The 18,393-nt window shown below is 39.8% G+C and overlaps 1 protein-coding gene across 1 annotated transcript; it reads left to right on the top strand.

Moving 5' to 3' along the window:
* The first annotated feature begins 7,136 nt into the window (after positions 1 to 7,136).
* Positions 7,137 to 17,677, top strand: LOC116466628 (A disintegrin and metalloproteinase with thrombospondin motifs 9-like). Its single transcript, XM_032149438.2, has 5 exons — positions 7,137 to 7,714; positions 7,852 to 8,019; positions 9,735 to 10,004; positions 14,941 to 15,102; positions 17,489 to 17,677. The coding sequence occupies exons 2-5, from the start codon at positions 7,882 to 7,884 to the stop codon at positions 17,675 to 17,677; spliced, it is 759 nt and encodes a 252-aa protein (XP_032005329.1). The 5' UTR covers positions 7,137 to 7,714; positions 7,852 to 7,881.
* The last annotated feature ends 716 nt before the right edge of the window (positions 17,678 to 18,393 follow it).

Below are 18,393 nucleotides of genomic sequence, written 5' to 3'. Positions count from 1 at the left end.
GGAACAGTTTCATCCCAAAACCACCCCCACCCACCCCATCTGTGGAAGATGTCTTCCATGAAACTGGTCCTGGGTGCCCAAAAGTCTGGAGACCCCTGAATTAAGCAGTTGTTCCCCACCCCACCCTTCCCTCAGTCCCTGGCAACCACAATCTGCATTGTCTTTATGGATTTACCTATTCTGGACATTTCATAGAAATGGAATCATGCAATTTGTGGCCTTTTGTGTCTGACTTCTTTCACATACCGTAATGTTCTCTAGATTCATCTATATTGTAGCATGTGTCAGTACTTGGCCGAAGAATATTCCATTGGGTGGATATACCAAAATTTGTTTATCCATTTATCCCTCAATGGACATTTGGGTTGTTTCTACCTTTGGCTATTGTGAATAGTACTGCTATGAATATTTATTTCAGGCATTTATTTCAGTACCTGATTTCACTTCTTTTGGATGTGTATCTAGGATTGGAGTTGCTGAATCATGCAGTAATTCTGAGTTTAACTCGGTTTTTTGTTTTTGTTTTTGTTTTTGTTTTGAGACAGAGTCTCACTCTGTCGCCCACGCTGGAGTGCAGTGGCGTGATCTCGGCTCACTGCAACCTCTGTCTCCTGGGTTCAAGCGATTCTTCTGCCTCAGCCTCCTGAGTAGCTGGGATTACAGACGTGTACCACCACGCCCAGCTAATTTTTGTATTTTTAGTAGAGATGGGGTTTCACCGTGTTAGCCAAGATGGTCTCGATCTCCTGACCTCGTGATCTGCCCACGCTGGCCGCCCAAAGTGCTGGGATTACAGGCCTAAGCCACAGTGCCTGGCTCTGGGTTTAACTTTTTAACTACCAAATGATGTTCTACAGCAACCGCATAATTTTGCATTTTTATTATAACATACAAGGGTTCCATTCTCTCCACATCCTCGCCAAAATTGTTATTTTCCCTTTTTAAAATTCCAAGTGGATAAATTTATCTTACTATGGTTTTGATTTGTATTTCCCTAATAACAAAAGATATTGAGCATCTTTCCATGTGCTTGTTGGTCATTTGAATATATCTTCCTTGGAGAAGTGTCTGTTCAACTTCTTTGCCAATTTTTTAAAAAAATACGAATTATGTTAATAGTAAAATAAAACTCATCATAGAGTTTCTCTGAACCATTTTAAATGTATAGTTCAATAATGTTCCTTTTCTCATTTTTTGTTCTGTTGTTTTTCTTGTTGTTCTTGAGCTGTAGATTCTAGATGTCAGTTCCTTATCAGAGATGTGATTTGCAAATATTCCTCCCATCCCGTGTTGCCTTTTTACTTTGTTGATAGTGTCCTTTAATGCACAAGGTTTTAAATTATGATGTAGTCCAATTTGTCTATTTTTTGCTGCCCTTGGTTGTGATGTCAAACAAAGAAGTCATTGCCGAATCCAGTGCCATGAAGCTTTTCTGCCATTTTTTTTTTTTTTTCAGACGAAGTCTCGCTCTGTGGCCCAGGCTGGAGTGCAGTGGCGCGATCTCGGCTCACTGCAAGCTCCGCCTCCCGGGTTCCCGCCATTCTCCTGCCTCAGCCTCTCCGAGTAGCTGGGACTACAGGCGCCCGCCACCACGCCCGGCCAACTTTTTTATATTTTTAGTAGAGACGGGGTTTCACCGTGGTCTCGATCTCCTGACCTCGTGATCCGCCCGCCTCGGCCTCCCAAAGTGCTGGGATTACAAGCGTGAGCCACCGCGCCCGGCCTTCTGCCATTTTTAAAAAAGAGTTTTTTAGTTTTAGCTCTTATATTTAGGCTACTGATCCATTTTGGGTTAATTATTATATACAGCATAAGGCAGGATTCCAACATCAGGCTTTTGCATGTAGGTATCCAGTCGTCTCAGTACCACTTGCTGAAGAGACTGTTCTCTCTCCATTGAGTGGTCTTGGCACTCTTGTTGAAAGTCACTTGTCCGTAGATATATGGGTTTATTTCTGGACCCTAGATTTTATGTCAGTAGTCTAGACATCTATTTTTATGCCAGTAGACTCTTTTGATCACTATAGTACGTTTTGAAATTGTGAAGTGTGATTCCCCCAGCTTTGTTCTTTTTCAGTATCATTTTGGCTATTTGGGGTCTCTTGTCATTCCATATGAATTTGAGAATCCGCTTTTTCATTTCTGCAAAAACGCTGTTAGGATTTTGATTGGGATTTCACTGAATCTGTGGGTTAATTTGGGGAATATTGTCACCTTAGCAATACTAAATCTTTTAATCCATAGACATGTAATATCTTTTTATTTATTTAGGTCTTCTTTAATTTCTTGAGCAAAGTTTTATAGTTTTTAGGGTAGAAAGCCTTTTACTTCCTTGTTTAAACTTGTTCCTAGGTATTTCATTCTTTTGGATGTTGCTGTAAATTGAATTTTCTTAAAAATTTCCTTTTGGGATTGTTCATTGCTGATGTATAGAAACACAATGGGCTTTTCTGTTTATCTTGTATCCTTCAATGTTGCTAAATTTGTTTATTAGCTCTAGTAATAGTTTTAATGGATTCTTGGGATTCCAATGTGCAGTATGATGACATCGGCAAATAGAATTAGTTGTACTTCTTCCTTCCCACTTTCTTTGCATGTCTTTTATTAATACTTCTTTTTCTTTCCTAATTTCTCTGGCTAGAACTTCCAGTACAATGATGAACAGCAGTGGTGAAAGCGGGCATCCTTGTCGTGTTTCTGATCTTGTGGGAAAAAGTTTTTACTTTTCTACTATTGAGTGTGATGTCAGCTGTGGGGTTTTTTTCCTAAGTGCCCTTTATGATGTTGAATAAGTTCCCTTTTATTGCTAGCTTTCTGAAATTTTTTTTAATGAAAAGATGTTGAATTTTGTCAAATGCTTTTCTTTAATTTAGATAATCATTTTTTTTTTTCATTGTACTGTTAATCTAATGTATTGCATTGATTGATTTTCTGATGTTGGGCCAGCCTTATGTTCCTGGACTATATCCCACTTGGCCATGATGTATTATCCTTTTAGTATGCTATTGGATTCAATTTGTTAGTGCTTTGTTGAGGATTGTTACATCTGTATAAGCAATATTAATCTGGTGTGTGTATGTGTGTGTTGTCTTTGGCTATGGTGTTAGGGTAATACTGGCCTCATAGAATAAGTTAGGATATGTTCTCCTATTCTTTGATTTTTTTTTCTGGAAGCGTTTGAAAGGGATTCGTATTAATGTTTATTTAAATGTTTGGTAAAATTCATGAGTGAACTGGTACAAACTTTTCTTTTTGAGGAAGCCTTTGATTAATGATTCAGTCATTTTACTTCTTGTATGTCCGTTCATATTTTTTGTTTCTTCTTGAGTCAGTTTTTGTGATTTGTCTGTTTCTAGGCAATTTGTGTAAGTTTGCATGTTTTATCTAGATTCTCTAATATATTGGCATACAATTGTTCATAGTACTCTCATAATCTTTTTTATTGCTGTAAGGTCAGTAGACATGTTCCCTCCATTTCTGATATTTAGTAATTGGAGTCTTTTCTCGTTTTTTCTTAGTCATTCTAGCTAAAGGTTTATCAGTTTTGTTGATCTTTTCAAAAAAATCAATTTCTGGTTCTGTTTATTTTTTTCTATTATTCTTCTACTCTCTATTTCATTTATCTCCCTTCTAATCTTTATTATTTCCTGCCTTTTCTTGTTTTTTTGTTTTCGTTTGCTCTTAATTTTCTAGTTCCTTAGGAAGTAAAATTAGGTTGTGGATTCGAGATCTTTCTTCATTTATTTTTTTTCTTTATTAGTGTAAATGTTTGCAACTATAGATTTCCTGTGAACATGGCTTTCATTGCATCTCATAAATTTTTTTATATTCTGCTTTCATTTTAATTTATCTCAAAGTATTTTCTAATATCCCTTATGATTTCTGTTTTGACCTATGGGTTGAGAATATGTAGTTCAGTTTTCACATATTTGTGAATTTTCTAGTTTTTCTTCTGTTACCGATTTCTTGCCTCACTCCATTGTGGTTGTGGGATCTCATTCTTTTAAAACATATTGAGACTTGTTCTGCAGCCTAACATATGCTCTCTCTTTAAAAAAGATCCCTGCACATTTGAGAGGAATATGTAATATGGTAGGTGGGTAATCAGAAATGCCAAAATTAAGTGGCTTCTTTTTTTATTAAGCATTCACCTAGTTTCTGCAAGGTTTTTTTTAAATTCCAAAGTTCCAAAAAGTTGGTTCCAGTTTTTGCCAGCTTAACAGCTGCTTCAGTGGGGGGACCAATTCTTGGAGCTCCCTAGTCTGCCATTTCTGTGGCATCATTCCCTCTACTTACTGTTTTTAGACTGCTTTTTATAATCTAAGAATTTGCCTTTTAGTGGCTACATTATTTTCCTAACTACCTGTATGCTGTGATATTGAACTTTCGGTTGTTGCATACTTTGGTGGTGTCCAGTGTTTTTGTCTCTTATAAAAATATTGATGCAAACTCCAGTTATTTCTTCAGGATAATTTCCTAGAAGTCAAATAAAGTCACAGAGCTCTATTAAGTACCTATTTTAGCCACAGCACTCTGCTAGGTAGTGTGAAAGATGTAAAAATGATGGAGATGCAGTCTGCTGCTTCTAGGAGTTCACAGTTAATGAGTTGAACCCCTATAAATATAATTTCAGTGGGAGGCAGGAATAATTCCAAGGGTCATCATGATAATGAATCAGTATAATTTGTACAGAGCAGGATTGCCCACTTTGACCTAATTTATTTGAGTGCCAGCCCTCTGGCCTACTATGATGGAAATATTTCTCTCTTGCAGAATGTTATGGGGAAAGGAAGGGGAAGAGAAGATTTGCTGAATTGTGTATACCTTTTGTCCTCCTTCTTCCAGTGCAGTGTCACTTGTGGACAGGGATACCAGCTAAGAGCAGTGAAATGCATCATTGGGACTTATATGTCAGTGGTAGATGACAATGACTGTAATGCAGCAACTAGACCAACTGATACTCAGGTAAGTTTCCTTTGTCCAACTCAGTTATTGACTTTGGGGACCAAGGTACCAAACTGCCCAGCTGTTCAGACAAAATTGAAATCCTTTCATAGATAAGTATGTCGGTAGAGCAACCCAGTAGATTAACTTGTCCAGATTTACCTATGTGTTACATTTATAATCAAATATCTTGATGTGTCAGTTTTGTTCTTCTCTGGTTATTTGAAGTATATGTAGGTTTGTTTTTGGTTCTTATTGGGTGATGGATGTTTAAACTCGTATTTCTAAAATGATTTCAATATAGTATTCAGTAATTGGTGTCACATGTTCAGGCAGTGATTTGCTGGAGCTAACTTGTACCAGCTCACAAGAGCCAATCGATAAATTTTGCAGGAGTTTTGCAAACTGATTATTAAGTATAACCATTACTAAAAACTGAAAATATAAACCTATAATTAAATATATGGTATTAAAAACAAAGTTTATAAACACTCAGAACTTACACAATGTACGTATGTGTCTGTATGATGGATGTACTATGTAAGGGTGTGCTGCCATATATCTCTCCCCAGCTCTGTGTTCATTGACATCAAGTTCATACCTTGAAAATAGCCATGATAAGAGTATTTACACCACAGGAATCAGCAAGGGCTGCAATTCAGGGCTTAATTTATTATTTGGTTGATTGGTTAGAATTAAGAAAGTAATGGAGAAAATGTTAATGATGCAGATTAAATGTAAAAGAGTCTTATGTCTGTAGCAGTTACATTGTGCATAGAACAAAAGGATGTGGAAATATTCTTCTAATATCTGAAAGGTATCTGATTCAGCAAAGACATCTTCCACATCATTGGTCAGTGAGTCAAGTTCTGGCCATATATCTCCATCATTCCACTTTCATCCTACCCTTAAACATAAAGAAAATATCAACTAACATTCATGCCTGAACTACACTCATTTGGCAATTACAAATGTAGGTGGGCAACAGGTTGAAAAGTTCAGCAAAAATCAACAAATGTTTTCTGTGAGAATCAATTGGCTGTATGGAATTTAAAATAAATAATTGTATATTTTATTGTTATTTCAAAATTGCTATACATTCTTTATATCAGTAAAATTTACAATAAATAAGCATATATATACATATGTATGTGTATGTACATGCATGTAATATGTGTAATATGTGTGTGTTTGTGTACATACAATATCTATAAACACACACACACACATCTTCTTTCTCAAGAAGCTGGTGGATAAACACTCACCAGCACACTATTCTATATGGGACTTGATTTTGGCATCATGTATGTAAACAGAATATATAAAGAGAATACTTGGGTTTGCATAGCAGCTTTGCTAACTGCTGAAGATGGCATTTGAACCTAGGCCATTCCCAGAACTCACACTCTGAGTGAAGCCCCATGTGGCTGATGTACTGTCTCCATCCTGAACACCCTCAATCTGCTGCCTTTCAAAGTGTGTTGTTGATGGATAAAGACTGTTAAAAAATAAATTAATATGGCAATGCTGTTCATGTTGTCATCATCGATCAATTAACCAACCAACATATGTGACTTATAATAAAAATATATTATTTTGTTGAAATGTTCCAAATGATGAATGCCTGGAAGATGTTAGCTATGGCATCTAAAGCAATCATGAACTGAGGACTTGGCTGCTTCCTTTCAGATTCAAGATATATTTCCCTTTAAGTTATTCTATTATATCCATTTGACTATGGGATGGCGCCCACCATTGCAGTATGTGGATAATTTCTTCACTTTGTGAAAGGTTCCCTGTGGCTTTCTTTAGACCAAAAACAGAGGAATAGGCAAAGTCTGGAGCCAAGTAACAAAATTTTGCATTCCACACATAGAGTTTCTAAGGCAGAGATGTCTCAGTCATATTTGACATCAAGCCCCAGCACTTTTGCACCGTGCCTCAGCAGTTTTGCACTGTGCACAGCACACTTGGGCATTTGATGAATATGTATTAAATCACAGGGTAATTGCTAACCACTGAGGCTGAGAGTGAATATGAGCAAATGTGTACTTTTGTTCCTGTTTGCATATCTTGGAATATTACCTGTACACAGATGACCTCAGTTCATACCAGGGGCTTCATCTGCATGATTGAGGGGTGTTATATAAATTCCAGGCATTAGCCAATTGAATACACCTTTTATATCTACATTTGACATTTTGGGATTCTGATGTTATCTTTAGGCAAACTGGGAAAGCAAGTTCATGATTAGCAAATTCTGATTAAGAAATTAATTGAAATGTGAGAACATCATTTGGACTTCAGAATTTTCAAACGTTAACAACTAATGATTTTAAAATGATATCCTGCTACCTCATGACTTACATGTCTTTTTACAGTATTTTTTCTCTTTTTACACAAATGGGTGAATAAATATGGATTTAAAAATCCTCAAGCTGACCCCTGTCCTTTATTAAGGCACCCACAAAGGGATTAAGATTATATCTCATTTTGCAGTTGAAGACATTGGGACTGAGAGATGTCATGTGACTTGCGGAGATTCACACAGAAATCTGAAGCCTTAGAATTCTTAGCCTTTACATTTTTATCCACCATGACCATTAACTTGAAAGTGCATTGACTTGAAAGTGACTTTGTATTTTTTTTTCCCCATCACATCTAGGACTGTGAATTACCATCTTGTCATCCTCCCCCAGCTGCCCCAGAAACGAGGAGAAGCACATACAGTGCACCAAGAACCCAGTGGCGATTTGGGTCTTGGACCCCAGTAAGATATAGACTGGGAGAAATGGGGAGGGCAGGATGGGGGCTAACATTCTCTGACATGACTGTAGAAAGTGGGCTACTGTCCAGTAAGCAGCCATTCCACGTAACATAACTGCATGATTTTACTCCAACACCCAGTGTTCAGCCACTTGTGGAAAAGGTACCCGGATGAGATACGTCAGCTGCCGAGATGAGAATGGCTCTGTGGCTGAGGAGAGTGCCTGTGCTACCCTGCCTAGACCAGTGTCAAAGGAAGAATGTTCTGTGACACCCTGTGGGCAATGGAAGGCCTTGGACTGGAGCTCTGTAAGCCAGTGGATTATTTGGAATTAGGGGGAATGGGGGAAACATTGAGGGGTGTGAGGAGTCAGCAGAGGGGGGCGCCACTTGGAAATGTCAATGGGTGATATTTCAGAGCTGGATTTGTCTTATGATTTAAATTGTTCTACTCCACTTATGTGTAGTTGGCCAAGTGTGCAAGGACTCTTAGCTAAGTGTTTAAGGAATGCACATTTTCAAAAAATGGATAAATCACTTTACAGTCTGCTCGAGTGTCTGTCCTGTTGGGCTGATCAGAAATCCCAGTCTTCACTGAGTCATATTAGTATGCGGTAGGTTTGTAGAGGACCAAAAATGTCAGGAGAGTGAGGGGAGAGGCTCATACTCTGAGTCTAGATTCCTCCTGCATCCTGTGGTCCCTAAAAATCAAGTGGTTCTTGGTTTCCCCTGCCAAGAATGGGAAGTGGGAATCCTCATCCAGTGCTGGGAACCTGCCTGCTGTACACCAAGCACCATCTATGGGCTTTTATACAGGTAGAACTTTTATCTTTAGGCAGCTTCTGTTTTCTGCCCTGCAAAAAACCCAGAGTTCAGGAAATAGACTAGGATAGGTGAGGAGAGGGCGTAAGAAGAATGGAGATTAACATCTCAATAAATATCATAATATAGAGAGAGAAATTTGAGAGGTGCAATAAAATAGAGCTGTATAAAAACCCAGACCTTGGCATTTACTTGCTGCATGGCCCTGAGCAATCTGGTTTAAGTCCATGAGTCTCAGTTTGCTCTGCTCTTAAAGAAGACTGAAAAGAATACTACTTTGCAGGGCTGTTGTGAGGATTATTTGAGATTATGTACGTTAAATGCTTAGCAGAAAGTACTACTCGATAAATAGTAGATAATCTCACTCTCACGTCTTGAGCTTCCAAACACTGATCCATGCATCCATCCATCCATCTGTCCATCCATCTCTCAGCTCATCTTCTCTAAGATCCATCTGCCTACTCACCAGATATTTGTGAAAGCTTGCTAGAGAAAGAGCAGTGAAGAATGAATAATAAAGCCTCTACCTTCATGGAGATTATTCCAATGGATGATCCAGTCAGTGAACAAATAAGGAAGTATGTAATATAGCAACAGGTACTGATAAGTTCTAGAAAGAAGTCAAGGGGAGAAATGGAATAGAGAAAGGTGGGATGTACTTTTAGAGAGGGTGGTCAAAAAAGGCCCGACATTGAGCAGGACCTGAGTGAAGTGAGGGAATGACCCACATGGGTATCTAAGCGGTGCAGCAAAAGGTGCAGTAGGTATGAAGTCCCTCAGACAGAGGTGTTCTTGGCTTGTTCAGGAAGCATCAGTAAGGCCAGCATAGCTGGAGTGCAGTGAGTGGCGAATGGTAGATGGGTCAAAGAGGCAGTCAGTGGCCACATCATGAAGGGTCTAGTAGATCAATGTAAGGATTTTGTATATTATTCAAATGAACTGGAAAATCACTGGAAGGAAGGATAGGATTTAACTTTTGTTGTAAAGGGTTATATTTTGTGATTTTGAATACTGAGCTGACAGATTTCTCACTGAAATGGATATGGGATGGGAAAAAAAAGAGAGGAGACAAGGGTGATTCCAAGGTTTTTTGCCTGAGCAGTTTGGGAAAGTGGTGGGCCACTTACAGAAATGCACATTCAGGAATTGTCAACCCCTCCCCCAAATGACTGACTCTTTCTCTTTCTGAACATTCAACCTAGTGCTCTGTGACCTGTGGGCAAGGTAGGGCAACCCGGCAAGTGGTGTGTGTCAACTACAGTGACCATGTGATCGATCGGAGCGAGTGTGACCAGGATTATATCCCAGAAACTGACCAGGACTGTTCCATGTCACCATGCCCTCAAAGGACCCCAGACAGTGGCTTAGCTCAGCACCCCTTCCAAAATGAGGACTATCGTCCCCGGAGCGCCAGCCCCAGCCGCACCCACGTGCTCGGTGGAAACCAGTGGAGAACTGGCCCCTGGGGAGCAGTGAGTATTCCCTGAAGTTTTCTTGCTTCTCTTTCACTTGAGGTTGGGTTTAGGGGAAAAGAGACTAGAAACACCTTTAGAGCATATTTTTTTCTTTACAAGGGATTAACATTGTGCATTTGCATTTGCTTTGAGTAACTTGTAATGGGTTAATTACAGCCCTTGATGATACTGATACTGCCTGCATCCACCTATAAGCTGCCTCGACTGGGTGGAGAAAGGGGATATTGTGGCTAGGTGATATGATCACAGGGCCTCCTGGAGGTACCGTAAATACCATCATGATTCGTCCTGGAGGCCACAGGCAGCTCATACCTGTAGGGGAATTAAGAAGACAGAGAAACTTTTCTGAAAGGGAATTCTTAATGAAAGTTGCTTTCCTTTCTACCATTTTCCAGAAGGGTGCAGTGTCAAAGTGGCATGGTTGCTGTGTAATTTGTAGTAGTAGGTCATTGTCCTGGATTAGGGGGAAATACTAGTCTAGGTAAGATTTGTGCTTAGGAGAGACGTACCCTAACCTTAAGGTTATCAGCACAATCTCCGAGGGAAGATGCTTAGGTTTGATCCAAAGACTTACACTTTTAAATTTGGGGACCTTCTGCAGGTCCCTTCTCTTCTTTGAGCCTCAGTTTTCTTATCTGTAAAATGAGGATAGCAATAATTCCTGCTTTCTCGGGTTGCTGTAAGAATAAAATGAGATGATGGAAATAAAGTGCTCTGCGCCCTGCCTGCCACAGAGTGAGAACTTAATAAATGTGGACAGTTGTCTTTATTATTATCATTATCATTGTCCTTCAAATTAGGAAGGCCTTGACAAATATATCAAAAGAAAAGTATGCTTTGGAATGTTTTAAAGTTTTTACTAAATAATTTTAAAAAATATGCTGTGCAATACCAGACATGTTAAATGGAACTGCAGGAGGGGGAGGGTTTTAAAGGATCTTGGGTAGGGACGTAGTTAGGTGTTTACTAATTATTCAGGGGTCTTCTTTTTAATTGTTTACTATTAGTTTCCTTCTAGTACTGCTAATTCTGTTTAATTGTTTCTGGGCTAAAAAGAATTAGAAGGAAGCTGTCTGTTTCCCACCGCGGTTATGTTTCAGTAAATTAGATGTACTTTCTGATGAATACTAATTAGCCACTGAGCATTTGCACCCACTGTCTTTGCTGGTTGTGTGCAGAACAGCTGCCAAGTTGCCCAGGACCCTCCCATCCCCCTCTCTTGCTCTCCGCTTTTGGGCTTCCTTTGCCTAGATTAGAAGAGATTTCAGTTCTGAGAAAGTAAAAGGTGATCCAGGGAAGTAATCACCGAGGGTCTCATGGTTTTTCCTTGTTGACAAAATTCAAAACTCACACATGTGTAGTCTAATGATACCGCTAGGATTTAAAGAAAGCGTTTTAGTGCTATGCTTATTTAGGACTACATTTGGGGATGATGCATTCCTTTAAGATTGAATGATTCTGCCCTTGGGCAGAGCTCCCAATTAGGGAGGATTAGGTAAGCTTTTTGTGGCGATGGGTAATACCATTCTTTTCCTCATTGGGCCTGTTTTTTGTTTGGATATTTTTTTCCCCTAAGTTAAGTGAGGCTGAAGCTGGACAATGTGATTTTCAGCCCTAGCTTAACGTGTCTGACCTACTCCCAGGAAGATGAAGGATGTACGTCATCTTTGCATTGCATTGCATGGTAAACAACCTGTACATGCTCTTCCTGCCTTCCATGGCAGAAAAGGCAGCAAAGTGTTACAAACACGGGAATGGGAATCAAATTTTTCAGTGGTTTCTAGAGTAAGAACTTCATTTTATAATAGATTTCTGTATACACTTGAGCAAGGTGTGTTACCAATTAGGAGCTTTGCAAACAAAAGAACAGAAACTGACTCTTTCAAGTGAAAGAAAAACAAACAAAGCTGTTCATTTAGCCCCAGTAGGGACAGGGACCGGAGCATCTTCAGGGCTCTATCTCAGGGCCTGGCAAGTTTTGTCTGCAGAGGGCCAGATAGTAAATCTTTTCAGCTGTGTGAACCATACAGTCTCTGTCACAGCTAATCAGCTGTGTGTTGCAGCACAAAAGCAGGCATAGACAATATGTAAATAAGTGGGCATGGCTCTGTTCCAATAAAACCTTATTTCTAAAAACAGGTGGCAGCACACATTTGGTTTTTGGGCTGTGGCTTGCCAACCCTTGATCTGGATAGTGGGGTAACTAAGGGATAATTTCTTTAGAGAGTTTCTATCTTAATGAATCTCTTTTAAGCCTATGCCACTCTTGAGTTATTCTGCTGAGGATTCAAATTCCCAGGAAAGTCCGGTTGCCCACCTCTGACCACAATAGGGCAGAGTGTCTTAATTGATAGAGCAAGATGGCACCTGCCGTGGGGAGGAATGTTTTCTTAAAGGAAATTGGGCTGCCAGATGTAAGGAAAAGGATGTTGATTTGAGCAGGTAGAAAAAAACGAATGTCTATCACCCTTTGCTTCTCTAAAGGCCGTTCTCCTTTATTTTGTCCATTGTGGATGACACATTTCAAGTACGTTTCGCTAATAGATTCAAAGTTTGTTCAAATAAATGTTTACCGAAGAAAGCGTTGTCATTTAAAGAGGACAGGGACTTGTTAACAAAAGTCCAGACTCAAAGTCTACAACATGGAGGAATGGAACTAAGAATCCCTGTTAATCAAATAATGGCAAAATTAGACCTGGAGAAAGGTTATGTACAATACTTCATCTGTCTATGGGAGTATAAAAACCCAAGCAGGCTCAGGGCTCAGACAGCTCAAGAATGTGCGCTGCAACTGCTTTGCCCAAGCTCGGAGCTATCACCAGCACTTCCGTTGGATTCTCAGTAGGAAGCATCCAGTCACTCCCTGGGTGGCCAGTGGATTGCTTGGCGGTGGATCAGGTGTTCATCCTTGCACCCGTCAGCCATATTGGAGAGAGAATACCATGGAGTTTCTAGAGCTGTTCCTTCAAGAATCTTTAACTGGACCAGGTAGCAAATCCTGTGACCAGCACTATGGAAGATAATAGGGACACAAGTTATAACACTGAGCCTTTCCTCAAGGAGCCTGCCATTTTACTGGAGCAATAAAGGTGACAGGTGACATCATAAAAAATGATACAAGATTATATTATCAAGGAGAAAACTCAAGGACCAAGATATAGATGACAAATCTATTTATAACATGAAAGGCACTTCCTAACATTTTAAATTCTGGTCCCCAAACAAAGCTAATTAAAATAATAGTTCTCTGTTTTTTATTATGTACTAAGCTGCTCAAAAGTAGGAAGGTAGGAAGTAAGGCCAGGCTTGGGGGCTCACTCCTGTAATCCCAGCATTTTGGGAGGCTAAGACAGGAGGATCGCTTGAGGCCAAGAGTTCGAGACTAGTTGGGGCAACATAGTGAGACCTTGTCTCTACGAAAAATTTTAAAAATTTAGCCAGGTGTGGTAGTATGCACCAACGGTCTCCAGCTATGCAGGAGACTGAGGTGGGAAGATTGCTTGACCTGAGAGGTTGAGGCCGTAGTAAGCTGTGATTGCACCACTGTGTTCCAGCCTGGGTGACAGAGCAAAAACCCATCTCAAAAAAAAAAAAGAAAAAAAAATTAGGAAATGACTATTTTGAGGTTTAGAGTAAGTATACCAGAATCCTCAGAGATAAAGGTAACGTTTTTATAATTTGAAAAATACCTAAATATTTTCTCAAGAAGAGCTAATAAATCTATTATCCAGCTCTACATTTAAAAATTAAACCCAATATAGTAAGTATAGGTACTGATTTTAAAACACTTATAATTTGACCAGCATGGGCAGGGAAATTAACAGTGGTCCAGTTCAATAAGCAACAAAATGTATTCACATCTTGATACGGAAGAAGCTGACCAGCAAGAAGCAATGTTTGATCGAGCCTGTTTTGAAATAACACTGATATGACCTACGATTAGCTAGGAAGCAAAAATCAGCCTTCAGAACCTTGAACTAGCAACATGCTTCCAAATGCAGTGTGAGTCTTGATAAATCGTGAGAAATACATTGCTTTGAGGACCAGATGGTTATTTTATAGGCAAACTGATTTTACAAGGGTCAGAGTAAAGGACACTAGCAAACATTTTGGGTTTCAAAAGGTAAGGAAATTATGGAAAGAAGAAAACACTTCAGGTGTAAATAAATAAGTGAGCTATGAGAAGCTTGTATGGGAAATGAAATGAAATGCAAACATAACACCATGACAAACCACGAAAGAGAGGGTGTTAGGCTGAAAGTGCGGCCGAAGAGAGGTTTGTCATGATGAAATTCAATTAAGTTCATTGGGGAAGTAAAAAATACATAAAACAAGTCTTACTACCATTAGCCACCGAAGTTCAGACTATTGTAAAGAGAGAGAAAGGAACATTATATCTGCTAGGAAATGATGTCTAAATGACACTCCATGATGTTTTCCTGGAGTAATTGAATGAGTTCATACAGAAGCTTAATTTCAACAACTGGCAATTCATTAAGCATGTAATTTGACCTCCGTGTTGAAAGGGAAATCAAATATTGGTTCTAAATAGGCACTTGAAGTTTTGAAAACAATTTCCAAGTAAACTGTGGTGTCCATCAACACCTCTGTACCTCTTAGAGATGCAGAGGGGATAAAGACAGTAAGTGGCCTGCTTTGGAAGTCACATTAGGCATTTATGGAACCCCCTTAAAGGGCCTGAGGCACACCAGAAGAAAAGACACATTTCTGCCCTCCAGGTGTGTCTAAAGGATGTGTACATGAAACAGCCCCACAATGGGGAAGTTCTTGGGTTTTCCTGATTGCTTTTTGTCCTTCGTGGATGACTTGAGAATACTTTCCAGCACATTTGTCTTAACCTTTCAACCAGCTGCTTTTGTGTCCCTAAGATGGAGATTGAGGTGGGGATTAACTTGTCGACTGATGTGTTTAGTGTTCCAGTACCTGTGCTGGCGGATCCCAGAGGCGTGTTGTTGTATGTCAGGATGAAAATGGATACACTGCAAACGACTGTGTGGAGAGAATAAAACCCGATGAGCAAAGAGCCTGTGAATCCGGCCCTTGTCCTCAGTGGGCTTATGGCAACTGGGGAGAGGTGAGAGTGAACTATCTGTCTATAAACACAGAGGAATTGTGTTAACCAAACTGTATTTATCATTCAGATTTTATTTTCAAGAAGAAGAACTAGCTCTAGTAGAAGCTTCTGGGATGGGGATTAACTAGGAAACCCGTCTTCTTAAATTCTGGACTATTTTAAAGTGTTCCTGTTACCACTAAGAGACAGTTTGGGTACACAGGTGAGGAAAATTAGGTGAGAATACAGATAAATACTGGTTTAAGTTATTTGTTCACCTCTGATGAATAAAGAATAGATGCTTTTAAAGTGATTGAAAATATGTGTTAAATCGGTCCATGGAAGTCTTGCCCTCTTCTTCATAGTTTTGGGGTGTTTGTGTTATGCCCCGTTCCCATGGCCTAATGTCTCCCAACATTCCAAGTCCCTAGTGAAGCCAGGTTGAATAGGTGTTACAATTCCTATGAAAGAAGATGTATTTTTATTGCGGAAGTGAGTAGTTAGCTGTGTTTTCTCAAATATGGAATTCTTTAGCTGCTACCTTTTCAGGGTTGCCTGTGACGACTGGTAGGGGGGAAGTTAGTATTGGAAGCTGAGAAAACAGTGTCCTGTTCCCAGCTCTGGCTCTTAAAAGTTTTGTGACTTTGGCAAATAGTGTAGTATCTTTGCCAAATATTTATATCCTCATCTGTAAATAAGGATAGTAATAGCACCAACTTCTTAGTATTTATGACCATGATATGAGGTAGTATCTGTCAAATGTGTAACGCGTAGCCTTTAATCAATTAACTGCTACTATAATGTAATAATTAATGTTAAGAATAATTATTAATAATACTGTGATTAAGTGGGGGTTTGAGCCCCTATTATACATAGGACCTAGATGCTTATTGTTTTGTGTTTAATTAACTAAGAATATATCTCTCTATTCTTGAATCCACAGGGAGAGCACGTATTTAAAGTTTGTTGAGTTGTTCTGTTTTGACTATAACATTTATCAAATAAAACACGAGAAATAACACTTTGGAGGTCCCAGTGCCAAGGGGGGGAAAAGACAAATGAGATTGATGGGCATATTAGTCCACATCCTTGGCTGAATGAAATCACGTGTCCACATTTCATGGTTTCAGCCATATAACCTAGTAGTCATAGGCAGTCATAACGGGATTATTGTTGACTTTCATTGACAGTTATGTCATTCTGGAGAGCTTTGTTGAAGGGAAAGAAAAAGGCATGAGGCTTTGTGACTCATGTATTGTGGATTTCCCAAAACCTCCTCGCAAAGTTCTGTCCTGTGGGGCCTGTGATTAAGCTTCTGTAATTGGATTCAAGCCAGGAGAGTACACGAACTTGCTGGGATGCTTTGCTGTCAGCACAGACCAGATCATTCCAAATTCTGTGGGGGATCTGGCCTTGACACAGCAGGGAAACCAAATGTCAGTGTTACTGGATTTGAGCGCAGCAGCACTGTCCAAGAAATACAACGTGTTCCTGCCTCAGAAGTTCAGATCTGGCCAGGAGTCAGAACCTTATCCAGTGTTCCCACCACGCTGTTTATTCATCCAAGAGGAAAGGCATAGTTGTCCTCACATTCAGAGATACAGTAAAATAGGTTAGTGTCATAAAGGGCTATGGAGATGGGAGTCAGAGAACAGCCAAGGATTGGTGACAGCTTCTTAGGAGTTGCCAGAAAATAGGACCGGTTAAGTCATTATCTCCTTTGTTTGGTATTGGGTAGTTTTTGTTTGTTTATTTTTGTTTTGTTTTGGTTTGGTTTGGTATTTCTCAAAGAATCTTTGTTGGGAGGCCGAGGTGGGAGGATCGTGAGCTCAGGAGATCGAGACAATCCTGGCTAACACGGTGAAACCCTGTCTCTACTAAAAATACAAAAAATTAGCCAAGTGTGATGGCACACGCCTGTAGTCCCAGCTACTCGGGAGGCTGAGACAGCAGAATCACTTGAACCTGGGAGGTGCAGGTTGCAGTGAGCCGAGATCGTGCCACTGCACTCCAGCCTGGGTGACAGAGCAAGACTCCGACTCAAAAAAAAGAAAGAATCTTTGTTACTTGCTAACAGATTGGCCTTGATCGAGTTAATTAACCTCCCTTCACCTTAATTGCTTCATACATAAGATGGGACAAATAATTACACTCCTCTTGATTAGATAATATATGCAAAAGCCCTCAGTGCAAGTGAAGAGAAAGCACTTAATAACTAATACCTGCCATTAAGATAGGAAAGCCTTGGTCTGTTTTACGTATCACTATTGGTAATTCACCTTGGTTCTGTCAGAGGCTTACCTTGCCCAATGCCATAATTGAGTTTGGCTAAGAAATTAGGGAGAAAGACAATTTGTCATTGGCCTTTCAGACAAAATAACTGCAGCCTTCCTTTTCCTTCTTCCAGTGCACTAAGCTGTGTGGTGGAGGCATAAGAACAAGACTGGTGGTCTGTCAGCGGTCCAACGGTGAACGGTTTCCAGATTTGAGCTGTGAAATTCTTGATAAACCTCCCGATCGTGAGCAGTGTAACACACATGCTTGTCCACACGACGCTGCATGGAGTACTGGCCCTTGGAGCTCGGTACGGCCCTAACTATTCATGTTTGTTAACCAAACTATCTAATTCCAAGGTATTCTGGGGCACTCCTCTGCGGCAGATAATTGTCACACTTACAACGGCATCCCAGAAACTCTGCTATAAATAGTCTATTATTTTCTCCATATTGGCACATAATAGAATTAACTTTTTATGATATTGCCAAAGTGACTTTACAGAATAAGTGTACCTCATACAGGACCTGGTGCCAAGAAGTAGCTGCCTTTTCTTAGCCTAAATACACACACACACACACACACACACACACACACACAGTGATTTTAATAGACAACTCAATAGCACACATTCTTTCCTTTTCTAAGCTATGGTAGTTTTGACTTTTGGGGAAAGATACCTGCTTATTGAGACCAAAGCAATTTTTCTTCAGTGACTGTAATTTGCCTGTGTGACTCGGGTACAGCTCTGAACATAATTTTTCCAAAGTCTGTGCCCACAAAATAGAGTAAAATCATTTAAAAATGCAAAAGACCAAAAATGGAACAGGTGACCTGGTGCCTTTTAGGGTGTCGGAAATGTTCTCTCTCTTGCACAGAGACAGGAAGCCCATTTGGGACCATTTTTTGCTTTGGTCCTAGTCTTCCTTTGCTATCTGCTTAGCCAGCAGCTGACATGGTGAGACAGGTTTGCCACTGTAAATATGATGCAAACTTCTGGGGCAGCTCTTGGCAAACAGAAGGATCAGCTGTGTCAAA

This window comes from Hylobates moloch, unplaced genomic scaffold (genome assembly GCF_009828535.3).
Source record: "Hylobates moloch isolate HMO894 unplaced genomic scaffold, HMol_V3 SCAFFOLD_4, whole genome shotgun sequence".
Classification (NCBI taxonomy): Eukaryota; Metazoa; Chordata; class Mammalia; order Primates; family Hylobatidae; genus Hylobates; species Hylobates moloch.
Note: the sequence above shows the minus strand (reverse complement) of the source record. Positions and strands in the feature narration are given on the sequence as shown.

Bases quoted from the DNA above. Each gene is read 5' to 3' on its own strand.
- LOC116466628 (XM_032149438.2), top strand. From the start codon at position 7,882: ATGAGATACGTCAGCTGCCGAGATGAGAATGGCTCTGTGGCTGAGGAG. The intron at 10,005-14,940 runs GTGAGTATTCCC...TGATGTGTTTAG, and splicing joins GAACTGGCCCCTGGGGAGCA to TGTTCCAGTACCTGTGCTGG. The intron at 15,103-17,488 runs GTGAGAGTGAAC...TCCTTCTTCCAG, and splicing joins CTTATGGCAACTGGGGAGAG to TGCACTAAGCTGTGTGGTGG.